This window comes from Anabrus simplex, chromosome 2, assembly GCF_040414725.1.
Source record: "Anabrus simplex isolate iqAnaSimp1 chromosome 2, ASM4041472v1, whole genome shotgun sequence".
In the NCBI taxonomy this organism is placed as follows: Eukaryota; Metazoa; Arthropoda; class Insecta; order Orthoptera; family Tettigoniidae; genus Anabrus; species Anabrus simplex.
The window spans coordinates 200,015,115-200,033,128 of NC_090266.1; the positions used below are offsets into that span (position 1 = coordinate 200,015,115).

At 38.7% G+C, this 18,014-nt stretch overlaps 1 protein-coding gene across 2 annotated transcripts in view; it reads left to right on the top strand.

Moving 5' to 3' along the window:
• Positions 1 to 9,433: 9,433 nt before the first annotated feature.
• Vap33 (VAMP-associated protein 33kDa) overlaps positions 9,434 to 18,014 on the top strand; it is a 189,222-nt gene continuing 180,641 nt past the window's right edge. Inside the window, exon 1 of one of the 2 annotated variants that reach the window (XM_067140500.2) lies at positions 9,434 to 9,618. In XM_067140500.2, coding sequence (XP_066996601.1) covers positions 9,561 to 9,618 — 58 coding nt within the window. In that variant the 5' untranslated portion in view covers positions 9,434 to 9,560. The remainder of the gene's footprint in view (positions 9,619 to 18,014) is intronic. The other variant, XM_067140501.2, reaches the window with a different exon arrangement.

Below are 18,014 nucleotides of genomic sequence, written 5' to 3' on the forward strand. Positions count from 1 at the left end.
GAATAAGCGGTATATTCCGAGCTGTCAGTGGAGAGATGGCGTGGAGGACATTAGTAGGCGTATTAATTTGGATCGTATCTTTAAAGTTAGGAAAGGTTACAATATGGAAATAAAGTTTCAATTCAAGAGGACAAACTGGGGCAGATTTTCTTTTATAGGAAGGGGAGTTAGTGATTGGTATAACTTACCAAGGGAGGTGTTCAATAAATTTCCAATTTCTTTGCAATCATTTAAGAAAAGGCTATGGAAACAACAGATAGGGAATCTGCCACCTGGGCGACTGCCCTAAATGCAGATCAGTAGTGATTGATTGATTGATTGATTGATTGATTGATTGATTGATTGATTGATTGATTGATTGATTGATTGATTGATTGATTGATTGATTGATTGATTGATTGATTGATTGATTGATTGATTGTCAACAAAAATATCGCCACATTCCTTACACACATGATTCAATGAATTTACATTTATGATAGCTGGACAATTTTCCTTTTAACTTTATGCCTACTAACAGAAATAAAATCTATAAATTTAGCCTCAAAAACATTCAAACTTTCCCTATATGCAATACTTGCCATTACAGTACATTAGGGCAAAGCTAATTTGCATCATTATATTGTTTCAACAAAATATGTACATTTCTTAAATCACCCATATTTTCTTCAGCGCTTGACAACGCATTAGGGCATTCCAAATGGGTAATTTGGAAGACAAATAGCCACAGTCATATGCATATGTATTTTCCTGAATTAAATCATATCCATAGATCACACCTGCAACAACACATCGGTATTGAAGTTTAACTGCTGCACTCTTCAATAATATATGCGTATTACATTTTAAGCCAGTTAAAATATGGGTCGAGCAGATCAGAAGATTATGAAGTTTTATAAAGTTCTCTTTGTCACTGGAAGAATATATATGTAAACACAATATTACTTACATTTTCTCTCACGAGGAAAACGGAAGAAAGACCGCGTATTCTTTTCTACTTCATAGTTACTGCACCCAAACACAGCACATACCTTTCCCCTCATGTTGAGAGGAGATATCAAGGAATGACACACGCTGCTATTTAATTATATCAACTCACTGAAATTGCATAAATAACACAAAAAACTTAACACACAAGTACACGTGCCCTTATGACAGAATCAGTAGTCGTCAGGTCAATCCGCTGGAGAGAGTTCTAATAGCTGTCCCTCGATATCTCGCTGAGTGTCGCATATTGTCTCTACTGTATGTGGTGGTACCGAGGGTGACGAGGGAAAGATATACCGGTACTACATGTAATATCACTATCCTCCTTATACTTTATTTTTTTAAATTTTCAACCTTACCACTAACGAAGGCATGGCGCTTTCACGAAGTTATGTTACAGTTAAGGCACCAGTTAAAGGAAACACACGTTTGTTCCGTTATAGTGATCTTAATCTGCAACAGCTTTAGCTGAAGTTAACAATAACGCTTCATTCTCCCATATGTTGTGAGAAACACATTTATTGATTAAGAATATCGATTTCAGGAATACTCTCTTCGATAATGTTATCGCATGGTAATCTTAGAATGTTGGAGGACGTTGAGGATTTTTCGTTCTACCGATATTTCCTTTTGAAGAAAGAAAAACCTTACGCGCCCATAATTTTGGACAACATACAACATATGCTTTACGCTATGGAAAAATGACGTTTGATCTATCCCTTGTGAGTTGATAAATGTGGCCCTCCTGCTGTTCTAGTGGTTTTGTGATACCTACTGTTTCATGTTAATTGGTTCCTGCATTCGGATGAAACGGAAGGAAATTGTAAGACCGGTTGGATCCATTGAAACATTATTAATGCAGTTCATAGCCTAGCCATGATACAACTTTATCATAAATACCCTGGAAAGCAGAAACCGCGCGGAACGGACTAATCGTTATGAGCCTTAGTTTTCCAAGACATCTACTGCTCAGTCTGATGGCCTGCATATTTTGTAGTTTCATGTTGTCAGCATAACGTCAGCTGTAGGCTGTTAGCTGGTTTTCGTGACCGGGCCCGATGCATCTCAAATCACACTGCTTCCCAATTGATCTCACAAGTTTGAGTGAATCCCATCCCAGCCCACACAAGTCATTTCCAGATTATAGCCCTTGGACTGCTGGCCGGGAACCAGGATCTTTGTGTATATGGCAAGCAAGCTACCATTACACCACGGCGCTGGTACTGGAACATGGAACGGTTTTAAGGAAATATTGTTCTTGTTTGTTACTGAAGACTTTATTTTGCTCACAAATATTAATAACCAGTTCATTACCGGGCGAGTTGGCCGTGCGGTTAGGTGCGCGCAGCTGTGAGCTCGCATCCGTCAGATAGTTGGTTCGAACCCCACTGTCGGCAGCCCTGAAGATGGTTTTCCGTTGTTTCCCATTTTCACACCAGGCAAATGCTGGGGCTGTACCTTAACTAAGGCCACGGCCGCTTCCTTCCAATTCCTAGGCATTTCCTCTCCCATCGTCGCGATAAGATCTCTTTGTGTCGGTGCGACGTAAAGCAATTAGCAAAAGAAAAAATCAGTGCATTATTTTAGTCTCCATAAAAAGAAAACCTACCGTACTTAGTACCGTATTTCGTAGTTTCTCATGATGTACTGTAACGTACCCAGGGGTAAATATCCTCTAGGACGATGCCTCCATTCCTGTATGAACATCCGACTAACTCAGGGTTGGGCAGAGAGTGTGTTGGTCGTCATTGGGTCAGGCTAAATGTCGAAGTTCTACACTTAAATGTAAGTAAATGACAGGAAAATGGAGGTATAACTCGAATGGGAAACAATAATTTGGGGTAGGATAAGTTTATTCATATATATCCCCGAATCATATTACTCGAAAATCAAATAATAAAATGTCATTACAAAAATCTCAAAATTAAAGAAATAACTGGACATTAACAACGTTAATTGTTCAAAGAAACAAACGTGAAATGAAGTATCAAGCACAATATTGAATACTTGCATACTTTCAGAAATTATCTTCTTCTGCGTGTCCATTGTTCATGTTATATGGTAACATATGTACACATATACTGATACGTATTTATTTCAGATGGAGTGACACTTGAAAATAATCACATAGATACGGGTTTGTAATTTAATTTAGAGTCGTCGCAAGATTAAACGTTAAAAGGAAAATTAAAATATAAAAGAAAGTTACGATGAAAAGAAAAACTGAGATAAAAGAAAAATTAAGACGCAATGGGACATGATATGAATTATGAAAAATACTAGTGGCATTTCCCTACGCTATGTTTACAATGAACAAAATAAGCAAAATAACACATCTATTTGCATCGGATAAAGAGAAAAGTCTTACATACTACACAGATTCTACGTGAATCGCGGTTCACCACAAAGGATCTAGTGAGAACTAGATTGACCATCAATATAACTCAGCACTCGGGCTGTTCCCCATTAAACAACAAGACAACATATTCAAACAACATGAAACATCATAAAACACCATCCAGTAAGGGAAAACATATAATTATCCAATCAATATTTGTGTGGAAAGCAATGGGCAACATTGCCTTCTTCTGCTGCATTTGCGCACTCAACAGCGCGATCATCCGTCACGTATTTCCTGCTGTGCTGTGAGCTGGAAGGAAATGTTGGAACTCAACACTGTACTAAGGCTTGGATTCTGTCCGCCAAGATTGTAACACGGAAATACCATCTCATTCACGCCGTATGAGACAACACGACCAATATATCAGCTTGTAACAAGATATCATCTTTCGTCGGCTACACAGACACTCACGTACAATCGTATACCTTCCTAGCATGCTTCGACAATTTAACACACATCAGACTCATTGGTCTGGAATCAATTCCGTCAATTCTGATAACTAATATTCTCTCAAAAGACAATAGCAGGTACATATCCACTGCACATTATTCTTTCACTTATCAGGCATGCAATCGGCCTGCATAATCACTTTATAACCCCGCATGCATTATAACTTCTCATATCTCTCACAAATCACATCAGCCTTTTACATTATGAGACCCGGTTCGTTTCCTGTGCAAATCATTGGGCAAAAACAGATTCCAACCTAAATTCGAAGATCCTATTCTTTCAACTTTGTTATGCAGCTCCTTACGTACAGCCTTTGAAATACCATGCGTCATGCAATTAACTGTTACTGTCTCTCTAAATAACCAAAATAAAATAACGTCGCAAGTGTTTAACTTTGAAAATTGGATGAACTTGTCAATCTAATCCTCCTAGCACTAATCTACAAGGAAAGATCGGAATAAAACTAAATTTAATTATCATGCATAAATGAACAACAAATTAATCCTAACAAATCCCTCATTATCCAAACTATCTAGTCATAAATAAAAATAAAAATAAAGAGAACATGCATTTCTCTCTTATCCGTATATACAACAATATAAAAGTGAAACAAACATATGCCGTCAGGCTTACTTTACGTTAAATAAAATCCCTATTCTAAACTGCACTAGTATTTTAACATAACCCATCTAACATTCCATAATTAACACATGCGCCTTATCTTGGACGACTCTCTGGATACATGGCAGCAGCTCACATCTCTGCCTTGCTGGGTATCTACTCCATGTTGATCACTGCTTCCACACGTAGAAATACACTTCCTTCTTCCATAAGCGAAGCCATCTTCTTGCTGAAAGTTATTGAACACTGCAACACAGAAGGCTTTGGATGAATATCTCTTCACCGCTCAATTCTGCACGTGCCGAACAACCCTTTTTTTGGCTACAAACTCAGCCAAATACACTGACACATGAATACACTGTAAATTTTACACTTGAGGGTTTATGTACACAGTTTATGAGAGCGGCACGCGTTACGAATCGAGAGTTCCTCGCGAAACGCAACCGACACGAAAATATGAGACAATGGAACGTCTCTCCTGCACTTTCTACACTGCGGCTAATTATCACCGTCTATATATTGGTAGTGAACTTTGCGATAATATAATCTGCAATTAACTCTGCGTCAGTTACTTTATTCCACTGCACTACTGAAACAATGTTTATTCGCCTTATTAACCATACTCTGTTAATGAAATATTCACGTGGCAACTTTTAAGTACAATACTCGGAGCACATCGAACAACGTCCATCTCACGTCAGTATCCACGATCAGAGTTACACTTCTACACTGTCCAAACTGCCCGATCAGAGTCGCACTTCTACACTCTCCAAACTACCCGATCAGAGTGACGCTCTCCAGAGCTTGGGGTGCTAAGGAAGCGTAGGTAACGCCGTTGCAACTATGGGATTCCCGCTTGTCTAGACAAACCACCAATCAGAATGTTTGCCATTTATAATGACACGATATCAATTATAACATATCAATTAGAATTAAAAGAGAAAAGTTACTTAAGTATGGTTCGTCCATTATTGGAATATGCAAACAGTGTTTGGGATCCTCACCAAGAATACCTAATAAAAGAACTAGATGGCGTGCAGAGGAAAGCAGCAAGGTTTGTAACAGGGGATTTCAGGAGAAAGAGTAGTGTATCAGAAATGTTAAAGGAACTAGAGTGGGAACCTTTAAGTAAGAGAAGGGAGAAAACTAGACTTATAGGATTATATAGAGCCTATGCAGGAGAAGCAGCATAGGGAGATATCCGTGAGAGGCTTCAATTGGAAAATAATTATATCGGCAGGACTGACCACAAATATAAAATTAGAAGGAATTTTAGCAGAAGCGATTGGGGTAAATTTTCATTCATTGCGAAGGTTGTGAAGGATTGAAACAGTTTACCAGGGGTAGTGTTTGATCCTTTTCCAAAATCTGTACAGATATTCAAAAAGAGAATAAACAGCAACATAGAAAATAAATGAAATGTTAGATGGCATTCGATCCAGTGCAGGTTAATGTAAAAAAATGTATGTGAATAAATTAATTCCATCCCCTGGTCTAAGGAGTTTGGACAGCCAAAGTAGGGGACTGCCGGTAGAGGTGAAGTACAGTGGGGACTTCGAGGGCCCTGGGACCGCTACGGTAGCTGTGAAGGCCCTTCAGGAACCCTGAAAAGTGGTGGTAAAGGGGGCTCTGGTTAAGACGCAGCAGGTCGTTATGCTACTTAGGTTCCAGAATGGGCAAAGAAAAGAAAAAGTAAATGAATGGAATGTAAATCTTAATCTTATACGAGTTGTACAGTATCATTTGAAGTAATTCCCACATACTGTATATCAGTTGACTATATTTGTAAGTAGTACAGGAGATATTATAAGTAGAATTTTGTAAACAATGTAAATTTATTAAGGATGAGCTGTGTGTTTAACAGAAAAAATTGTTAGCGTAAATTATACAATATTGTATTATAGGAAAATTTTATTCTCTTGTTAATTTAATATTTAGTGCTTGACAATAATATATTTTAGTGTAGCATTTTTGCCACCGAGATAGACACCTCATTTGCAAATAAAGAGATTTTGATTTGATTATGAAAACACAGTTCAGATTATATCAAATCTCTTCCTATAATTTTTATACCGTATTCCTGATTATATTTCACTTATAGACCTGTGGAAATCGCCAAATAACAGAATTTATCTCAAGCAACTGTACACGTTGGTCAACCTGTGATTATGACTTCGCGCGATGTAAGACTCCATATTGGCCATATCCTCACGTTCTCATTGGCTGAATATTTCGCTTGGTCAGCACTTTGTACACGTGCCGAGATGTGCCAACTCCTAGTGACGCTAAGCCATTCTCACGGTCCCGAGGAAGTATTGGGCAATATTCAGCGACTTGATGGCTCCACAGACTTGCGGTCTCAGCTATGGGGCGATTCCTTACTTTACCATAAATGACTGCAATTCATATCAATAAAATGCACATATTATGTCAAATAATAATCCGAGTATCTCTTATGGGCCGGCAGGATACGGCTCAGTACTGTAGAGTTATTAAAAGATTAAAACACGTAAGCCCTTTATTAAATAAATAAATAAATAAATAAATAAATAAATAAATAAATAAATAAATAAATAAATAAATAAATAAATAAATAAATAAATAAATAAATAAATAAATAAATCAAGAATGAATGTGCACAGTTTTCCGCGACAATTTTTATTTTAAAATTTGTTTACTTCGCACCTATACAGATAGGTCTTATGGCGACGATAGGGTAGGAAGGGGCTACGAGTGGGAAGGAAGTGAGCGTGGCCTTAATCAAATACAGTAGAGGCAATACGCGACACTGAGCGAGATATCGAGTGACAGCTATTGGAGCTCTCTCTAGCGAGTAGACCTGAAAACTAGTGATTCTGTCGTAAGAGCACGTGTATTTTTGTGTGAAGTTTTTGGTGTTATTTATGCGTTTTCAGTGAGTTGACATAATTAAATAGTAGCGTGTGTCATTCCTTGATATCTCCTCTCAACATGAGGGAAAAGGTATGTGCTGTGTTTGGCTGCAGTAACTATGAAGTAGAGAAGAATGCGCCGTCGTTCTTGAGGTTCCCTCGTGACAAGAAAATGTAAGTAATGTTGTGTTTGAATATATATTCTTCCAGTGACAGAGATCTTTATAGTACTTCATGATCTTCTGACCTGCTCGACCCATATTTTAACTGGCTTAAAATGTAATACGCATATTTTATTGTATAGTGCAGCAGTTAACCTTCAATACCGATGTGTTGTTGTTAGGTGTGTTCTGTGGGTTTTGAAATGTCACATAAGTGATTTGGATAAGGTGTACAAGAAAGAAGGGACGTTACGCTTACATAAGAATTATAAGATCTGTTCAGATCCTTTCCAGGCCAGCGACTTTAAAAATCCTCTACTATACAGCCAAGGGTATGTTACATTTTTACTCTAATTGTACGTATATATTCCTCAAACATCACTATCGACAACATTTTCATACTTTTCTTTCTGTTATCCCTCTTCTCAGATTAAAGCCGGGATTTTACAGATTTTCTTTCTGTTAGTAGGCTTCATGTTAAGAGGAGAATTGTCCAGCTATTAAATGTTAATTCATTGCATCATATGTGTAAGGAATGTGCCGATATTTTTATTTACAAGTGTCTTAATGTGATGATACATTGTTTTTAAATGAGAAAAAGACAAATCCAACCGTAAGATTTCAGGCAGGAATGCTAAAGCTAAAAAAGTAATGCATAAATGAAAGATCAAGCCATTTCACAGCAGTCCATTTCACATCTTGTTTATATGTCTAATTTCAGTCTTTGAATAATAACCTTTTAAATAATTCTTCATTCATTTATTCATAATTGCTTTAGCAACTTCGAAGTTAATATCTCAATAACACTTTCTTTCTAGACGTAATTTATTTATCCGTTTCCGTATATACATTTCCATTGATATTTGAATTTAGCGCGATTTTTTCAGGTCAAGTCACTAGGAGCGCCAACGTCGAATTGTCTCCCATTTTATCAAGGCTAAATCCGTAAGTGTCGCGTATTGTCTCTACTGTATTTGCCTTAATCAAAGTACAGCCGCAGCATTTTCCTGGTGTGAAAATGGGAAACCACAGAAAACCTTCCTCCGTGCTGTCGACAGTGATGTTCGAACCCAGTATCTCCGGAATGCAAGCTGATAGCTACGCTACTCCGCAACTGTTAATCCTGTGATCGTAGGTCGTGAGGCCTAGAGGATCTATATTGAAATTAGAAGCAAATTGTCGATATATTACATTTCGAAAACTTTACTTGTATTTGTAAGAAATATTAGGAGGTCATTAATAATTCCTTAAATAACCTTATTGAAATGAAACGTCGTATGGCTTTTAGTGCCGGGATATCCCAGAACGGGTTCGGCTCGCCAGGTGCAGGTCTTTCTATTTGACGCGTCATGATAAGGATGAAAATGATGATGAAGACTGCACATACACCCAGCCCCCGTGCCATTGGAATTAACCAATTAAGGTTCCCGGCCGGGAATCGAACCCGGGATCCTCTGAACCGAAGGCCAGTACGCTGACGGTACAGCAAACGAGTCGGACACCCTTATTGATAAACTTCAGAACACAATTAAAGCATATAACAGTTTTGAATGTAATGGAAGTAGAGAATGAAAGAAACGTAGCCTTGTGGTCGCATAATTTGTCAAATCGTGAAAACTTATTTAAAGATGTAGTACTCCGTGTTTAATGAACCTTGGCAATCTGGCTGGCTACAATTGGCCATGTGGTGTTACGGCATAGTTTTTTTACACTCAGAGAAATCGTAAATTTATAAGAAATCCGGAATATTCTCTCTCTCTCTCTCTCTCAGATATGCGGTAGAGGACTCAAGACAATGATAAGCATTTCATGCTTGTCTTTAAGAATTGCTGGTGAATTTCTAAAAATAGTTGATAGGCTCTTTTTTTTTTTTTGTAATTCTTGACTCGGCACTTATCATGACGTCATACCAGAACGGCCATATTCGCACTGTCACGCATGCGTATGTGATGAAACGAGACCAGTCAGTACCGGACTAAGAATTTCGCCATTGCATATATTTGAACTGTCTTCTAGATTTTACAATTTTCAATTTGTTGGTGTTTTATCATGGCGAAACAAGATCAGATATTAATAATAGAGCCTCCAACAGAATTAAAGTTTAGAGGTAAGCTGACAGTGTTGTGAAGGGCACCGACTACGATTTGAGTTGAACTCCACGATTCGGTGCACGATCCAAAATTTTGGTGAATGCCTCTCTTCGCTCTGTGTGCATCAAGAGTGTGGATTATTGTATTTTTCAGATACAGCGGGAATCATTCTGAGTGCTATGATGAGGTGGTTTGTATTTCTGTCTGTTGTGAGGAGATGTGTGTTCCAAGTTTCTATCACAAGCTTCCTTCCATCACTGATGTTATTTTAGAGCTTTTTACTGTGGCAGTTGCTGATTTTAGCCTTGTTCTTAATGTTGTGGTATAATTTCCCGGATTATGTTTGTTTGCGAAACATTTCTAGTCTTCTGTCTGTGCTAACAAGTTATGTCTTGTGTAGGGGTAGAGCTTTGAAGTCTTGGCAAAACCGGGGAATGTTCATTCATTCATTAATTATTGTGACGACGGTGTTTAAGGCATGCCTCAACTTTAAGATTGTGAGTAAATTAGCATTACATGGTATTCTTTTAATCTAAATTCATAAAATGTACGACTTGGCTAGGTGATTGGTATTGCATCTTGTAGGTTATCGTGGTTTGCTGGGGTGTGGAATCAACTGTCAGTCTAAATTATATTCGTTAAGTTTTGTCGGAAGTGCTTGTTGTTTTGCTATGTTATATTTGGCGATTGCTTAAGGTCTCTTGATATAGGCTATGGACATTTGTCAGTTTCATTTAAATTAATTGGATAGCTGATATTTGGTCTCTCTGCTGACCTTACTCTTGTGCCAGCTAGGCCTATAATAGAATGGAAAATACTTTGTGTCATTTAGTTTTTCAGGTATTGGGTGAACAATACTAAAGAAATGCTGGTTAATGACAAGGGATTCATTGACATCTTTCCTTAGTACAGTAACTTAATAATATTGAAGTATTTTTAGTTGAAGTAGATGGGAGAACACTGATATTCTCTTGTAAGATGAATATTTCATGAAGAGCAATGCCCTTGAATGTTGGGCAACAATTTTCCTCATCAGACTGAGACCTTCTTTGAAGGAGTGGTTATTGATGCATGGAACAACCAGCTGACAGCAGCACACATTATATTCTTTCTATAATTACTGCTGTTTTGTTAGAGCTGTTCCAGGTTGTGTTACAGCTGTTACATTTTACTATCAATTTCTATAAGCTGCTTGCAATATAGATTATGATCAAGAAATTCATTAAATGATTTGTACGTAGTAAATTGGAAAGTGTGATGTAAGGATTTCGAAGACCTTTTTGTTAATTCTTGGAAAATTAATGCTGATAGAATTTATTGATCTGGAAAAAGCCCACTAATAGCTTAGGTACGGAATTATTGGACAGTGTAGTTGGATAAAAGACGCATTTTTAATCGATGGCAATTATTCTGATGATTTGTATTGTCGAGTTGAATAAGCTTGGGGTTCAAATTAATTATATTAGTCTAGCCAAGGTCAAATGGTATAAGTACTGGCCTTCGGAGCAGACTCCATCAATTGCAATTCCAGCTCGTTCTTTAGTATTTGAAGGTGTTCAATTACACGAGCCTCAAGTCTATATATTTACCAGCACATATAAAGTCCTGTGTGATAAAATTTTGGTACCTCAGCATCTTTAAAAGCGGTAAGAGTTTAGTTTGTGGGACTTGAAACCAATATCCTTCACTAATTAGACTATAGGAGACGATGGTGCCTTTCAATTAAGTTTTTCAGTTGTGAAGAAAACTGAATGCCTGATAGGATATTCGAGCTGGTGGACTAGTTCATGCACTTACAGATTACATTCCTGAGATTTGATTAAGGTATAGAAGCTAACATAATGTGTTTTCAGGAGCGACCAAAGGGTGTGACTTCGCAGAACAAAATCACCTGTTCATTGTTGTATTAGGCTGATGTTGCTGTATGGGAGTGAAAGCTGGGTATTCTTTCATATAATTTGCAGAAAAATGAAAGTGCTGAACCTGGTAAGAGCAGCTGGGATTGACAGAAGGGTATTTGTTATTAAGAGATGAGGATAAATTAACATTTAATAAATTTTTAGGTGAGTATTGGAGACTAATGAATTTGCCCGTAGAGGGTAAGCAAAATAGAAGGTAGACTCTGAATTTAACGTTTCCTAGGTAAAAGATGGAGAAGCAGAAGAAACAACGGGTTCAATAACCAAGTGGCACTGTCCCTGGCTTCTCATCAAGGCAGTTGCAGCTTGAATCCTGGCCAACACATGGAATATTTGAAATTATGCATGCGTATGATTTCAGATTCCATATGAAGTATGCTTACCAATATGAATTGGCCTAAGAACTAGAATCTTCCTTTTTCAGCTTCAGAAAAGGCAACATTTCTACCTCAAATATACATTTTTGGAGTTGCTTAATATAGCCAGAGGGGCTGATGACCTTGATGTTCAGCACTATTAGTTGATGGTAATAATAGTAAATAATAATAATAATAATAATACCGGGTGAGTTGGCCGTGTGGTCAGGGGCACGCGGCTGTGAGCTTGCATCCGGGAGATAGTGGGTTCGAATCCCACTTTCGGCAGCCATGAAGATGGTTTTCTGTGGTTTCCCATTTTCACACCAGGCAAATGCTGGGGCTGTACCTTAATTAGGCCACGGCCGCTTCCTTCCAACTCCTAGGCCTTTCCTATCCCATTGTCGCCATAAGAACTATCTGTGTTGGTGCGACTTAAAAAAAAAAAAATCAGAGGCTTGCAGATCAAGCATTGAAAGCAACAAGAGTTTATAACAAAATTAAATATAGTCTCATTACTGGAAACTGTGCTAGAAACTTAAGGTTTTTCCTTTTTTTGAATTTGAGGGTTCTGGTGGGGGTAGTCCTTCTGGATTCTCACCAAGGTGAATGCAGTTCAAACCCAGTATTCAGGAGATAGTGGGTTCGAATCTCACTATTACCAACCCTTAAGATGGTTTTCCCTGGTTTCCATTTTCACACCAGGCAGATGCTGGGGCTTACCTTAAGGTCATGGCAGATTCCTTCTCACTTCTGGCCCTTTCCTATCCCAATGTCGCCATAAGACCTATGTGTGTTGGTGCGACGTAAAGCAACTTGTAAAACAGCAGTTCAAAACTGGCACATTGCACATGGAATTTGTGAAACGAAAGGATGTCCGTGTGGTTCATATTCCATGTGAAACTAAGGACCTATGGCTGTGATCAGGGTATCAGTAGTCCTGTGGGATATTTGAAATGAAGGTCATGTGCTTTTGGTTTCCATGTCAGATTTGAGGTCCCGTGGCTATTATCAGGATATGAAATTGCATGAAACTAGAATCTTTTTTAACTTAAGAGAACCCTTCTAGCCCAAAATAGATCATTTTGGAGTTCCGTTATATGTCCAAAGCTGTTGATGACCTTGATGTTTGGTTGTGTTAAACAATTATTATATTCAGAGGCTTGCAGACCTAGTGTTGAAAGCAACAAGAGTCCATAACAAAGATGAATTTAGTCTCATTACTGAAAACTAGAAACTGTGAGGGTTTTCCCATTTAAAAAAAAATCTTAGTGGATTTGAGAGTATGGCAGGTTGTTAACCGAGTGGAATTGTCACTAGCTTTTCACCAAGGCAATTGAATTTCAGACCTGGCATAATTCACGTCAAATTTTTGAAATGAATCGTGTCCCTATGGTTCAGGTTCCACGTAATAAGTCCTGTGACTTATCACAATAACAGTCTCGTAAAACGACAGTCTCGCTTTTTTTTTTTTGACTTGAGTTTATCATGTGAAGGGGGGGGGGGGGGTTTAAGGGATAGATGGATACTATTGGTTTGTTTTACTCAGGTAAAGACTTTTGAGGGTACTGAGTGCATTGGCCACACGGTTTTGTTGATGTAGCCATCAGCTTGCATTCAGGAAATAGTGGTTTCAAACCCCACTGTCAGTAACTTAGGTGGTTTTGTGATTTCCCATTTTCACACCAGACCAGTGCTGGGACTGTACAACCCATTTATGCCCAATATGATCCATTATTCATCTACAAATGAACAAAACCATATTTACTTTTTTAGAACCCATATAAACACAATGGTCATTAACGGCCTGCTAAGCACTTGCTAGGGAACAGGGAGAGAGAATATTCTGAACATAAACCTTAGCAACAATTTATTTCTATAGACTTACAGTTCACTTACCTTTAGATATGAGTATTATCATGACACAAAGAGCAATAATTGTCATTGTTCTTTTTAATTATAACAATATTTAGTACCCAAAACACGTAACTTCAGATTCCATAACTGACAGTGGAATTGACTCGCTCATGGTAATTTACAAAACACCTGTCATGAAGGGGAACATTACACCTCCCACAGGCCTTCACTGTTTTATTGCGACAAATCTTGTATCGGTGCGTAAGTTTGACTTGTCAGTAGGTGACCCCGATGGTCCTTCCTCTGGCGTTCCTTGATGTCAAGTAATGTAAGTCGACCTCTTCCCTTAGGAGCTGTCCCATATTTGTGGAAAATTGCATTGGTTGCTTCCCGATGGAAAGTTAAGGCATCTAGAGACATAACATAGCTTCTGCTAAGAATCCAGGCATTGTTCATGCATAAATCGAGCAACCAAAACAAAATAAGAATATACCACTATTTGCCACGAATTGAAATTAGTAAATCGGGCACATCATGGTTCATGAGATCAATTCCACCCATGCTTTGGTTGTACTTACGGAAAACATTTGGCTATTTGACATTCATTTTCCACTGTTGCCTGACTATCTTGTGACGTCTTGAAGGGGAGATACACCTAACTGATTTGACATAATGTTCATTACATCATTGTCTTTCCAAGACTTAATTATCACACTATGTTCTTTATCAAAACAAGATTCAGAATAACCATGCTCTTTTTCAGTGGCAGGCTTACATAAATAGGGCAGTTTAGCATTCTATAGCTTCTGAGAGTTCCTGTAGCATGTTGGCCTTTTGCAGAGATCCTACATAGCAGCTTAGCTGACGTGAACAAGTTGTCGAAATAGAAAGAAAAAGCAGTCCCAGGAAATAATTCAGAAAAAATATTCACAAATGTCATCACTACTGCTTCACCCAATTCCACTCCTTTGTCCTTCCTTTCTCCTTTATATCCTTGGTAAATCTCAGCCTGGAGACAGTAGACTGTCTGCTGAGCAGCTACCCAGCCTTGGAAGCCAAAACAAATTGGTTTGCCGCAGATGAATTACTTACACCCGTGGTGCCCAAAATACGGGATCATAGACTCATCAGTGATCTATAAAATTTATCAATTTACCAATTTTGTCACCTGCCCGGAGTTTCAAATTGTCACAGACGTGAAGAATTCGGAATATTTCTTCAAACCTATTCCTATGCATGCTGTTCTGAACCAGTTTGTTTCTAACATAATCTGAGTTCTCCCAAAACATCCTTCTTCGTGGTAGGGGATATATATTCACCCAGAAAAAGTATGCCAAGAAAAGAGTACATCTCTTCTAACGATAATTGAAACTGTGGATTATTAGTGTAAGGGGCATAACCAACATATTTCAGTATATGAAGAACTGTATTTGCTTCAAGAAATGCATCCAAGAAATCTATAGGGTTTGATTGGGTCGTTAAATTTCTTTTATCTGGATGACAGAACATTGGATGAAGAAGAAGGTGGGAAAATCGTTTCACCTATTTCCTAATTGAAACAGTAAGTTTTAGCTGTCCCATTATTATAATTTGTGTCCAAGTCACTACTGTCAAACTGTTCATTTTCCGGAAGTGGTTCAGGTTCATCACTGAATTTGGGAGGAAGTTCTGAATTGAAGTTACTGATTATTGGTACCTGAATCACTAACTCTGCTGGAGCACGATTTAGTCTGTCAGGATCTGAACCATCTTCATCACCAGAGTCAGCATCTGTAACTTCTCCACCGAGCTCGATAACTGCAGTCGCTTAAAATGTGGCCAGTATCCAGTATTCGGGAGATAGTAGGTTCGAACCCCACTGTCGGCAGCTCTGAAAATGGTTTTCCGTGGTTTCCCATTTTTACACCAGGCAATTGCTGGGGCTGTACCTTAAGGCCATGGCCGCTTCCTTCCTATTCCTAGGCCTTTCCTGTCCCATCGTCGCCGTAAGACCTATCTATGTCGGTGCGACGTAAAACAACTAGCAAAAAAAAAAAAAAAAAAAAAAAAAAAAAAAAAAAAAGTAACTTCTCCATCTTCAGGCAGCCCAATAAAGATATTAACACCTGAGTTGGTCTGCGAAGGATCGGCCGCTTCGAGCTCGTCCAGGATTTCTGCAACTGCTAGTTGCTGTACTCTGCAATAAATTACAGAGCAATTATGAATACTAAGACTAATTATGTAAGGTTTAAACTAAATATATGGTCATTATCGAGCAAATGTGAAAGTCAGTGATATTTCTTGGTTAACTGCCCAGTGGGTCGTTAGCGACCCACACTAGGTTGTATTGAAAATGCTGGAAATTCTAAGCAAGTTATGCGGATATCAAGTTATGTATGTATATTATTGAAGTTTTAAATAGTAAATACTGCAATGAATAAAGTGCCAATGAGAAAAGTTGTCAATTCTACTTACATTTTCCTCCCGCGTGCAGAGAATTGACAATTTATCATTCTTCTAGTGACTAGATCAAGAATAACGTCAACAATGAATCACATTCCTGCCTAAAGGTGTGACGAAGTATATAATGGTTAACTTAATCGATCTTACAAATGTCAACAATGTGATAGCTTAAAGAAGGATAGCATAATTTGACGGGTCGAAAACGACCCACCTGGGCATAAATGGGTTAATTAGCCATGGTCATGGCCTTCCCAGTTGTAGTCTTTACCGATCCCATAGTTCCCATAAGATTGGTCTGTGTCAGTGCGATGTAAAAAAAATTCAAAATAAATTTAAAAAATGAAGATTTGTACCTATGAAAGAAATACCAGCAGCCATTGCAAGCTCTTAACCATGTGTGAAACTAATATAATATAATACAAGTATGTGTATCTCTTGGGGAACATTGGAAGGAATGTTAAGGGCTAAGATGTCAGCTTACTTGTAATAACTGATTTTATTTAACCAGAGTCCGGCTCCATGGCTAAATGGTTAGCTAGGGGCTTTACGTCGCACCGACACAGATAGGTCTTATGGCGACGATGGGATGGGAAAGGCCTAGGAGTTGGAAGGAAGCGGCCGTGGCCTTAATTAAGGCACAGCCCCAGCATTTGCCTGGTGTGAAAATGGGAAACCACGGAAAACCATCTTCAGGGCTGCCGATAGTGGGATTCGAACCTACTATCTCCCGGATGCAAGCTCACAGCCGCGCGCCTTTACACGCACGGCCAACTCGCCCGGTAAATGGTTAGCGTGCTGGCCTTTGGTCACAGGGGTCCCGGGTTCGATTCCCGGCAGGGTCGGGAATTTTAACCATCATTGGTTAATTTTGCTGGCACAGTGCCTTGTGTATGTGTTGTCTTCATCATCATTTCATCCTCATGATGCGCAGGTCGCCTACGGGAGTCAAATCAAAAGACCTGCACCTGGTGAGCCGAACATGTCCTCGGACACTCCCGGCACTAAAAGCCATATGCCATTTCATTTAACCAGGCACAAATTTCATTGACTTGGTTATTTTAAATATCTGGTGTGTAATCTGGTAATCCTCTTTGGAAGTGTCCGTCAAGATTTGGTTGCAGGTACTCAAAAGATAGGTTAGAAATACAACATGGTGCGGCTTGGACGTAATCAGATTCGGTAAACGGGCAGCCAATATTGGTGCATTAACCTACTCGGCAGCGCTCTGTATGTTCGAAAGTGGATGAAGGTTGAGTTACAACTGGATGGCAAAGAAAGGGGGTGTTGGTATCTAAACCCCCAGGTTAAAGCCACAAGGTGGCCTATAGGCATCTAGTATATCGCCTGGACAACAGCACAGGCCATGCTTAGGCCATTTTGTCTTAGATTACAGCACATCCAGTGAGTGACAAGACCACTGGTCTACAGTTTCAAACTGGTGGCCTTGAGGCCAGATATAACGAGAGTTCTATCAGACACTTGCAAACTTGCCTTCATCACAGCAGGCCAATAGCAATGCAGGAAATGGCCACATTTGGCAGTTTAATAGTCTCGTTTTATTCTTCTATATGATTAAGAATACTTCTAGAGGTGGGTTGGTGGGTCGCTAGCAAGCATCTCTCCTCTGCTACTTCAGATATCGCTTTACATCACTTTTACATCCTTTTACCATTTCCGAAACATGGGTATCCGCAGTCGAATCACTATAACAGTCTTGGTTGTTTAGTGGTGGGTGAGACATTTACTGTGGTATGCACAACATCAGTAATGAGTTTTAAGAAAAATGTTTTAAAAATTCTGGTTACATCTAGTTTAGAAGTGTCATAGTTACAGGGTGTT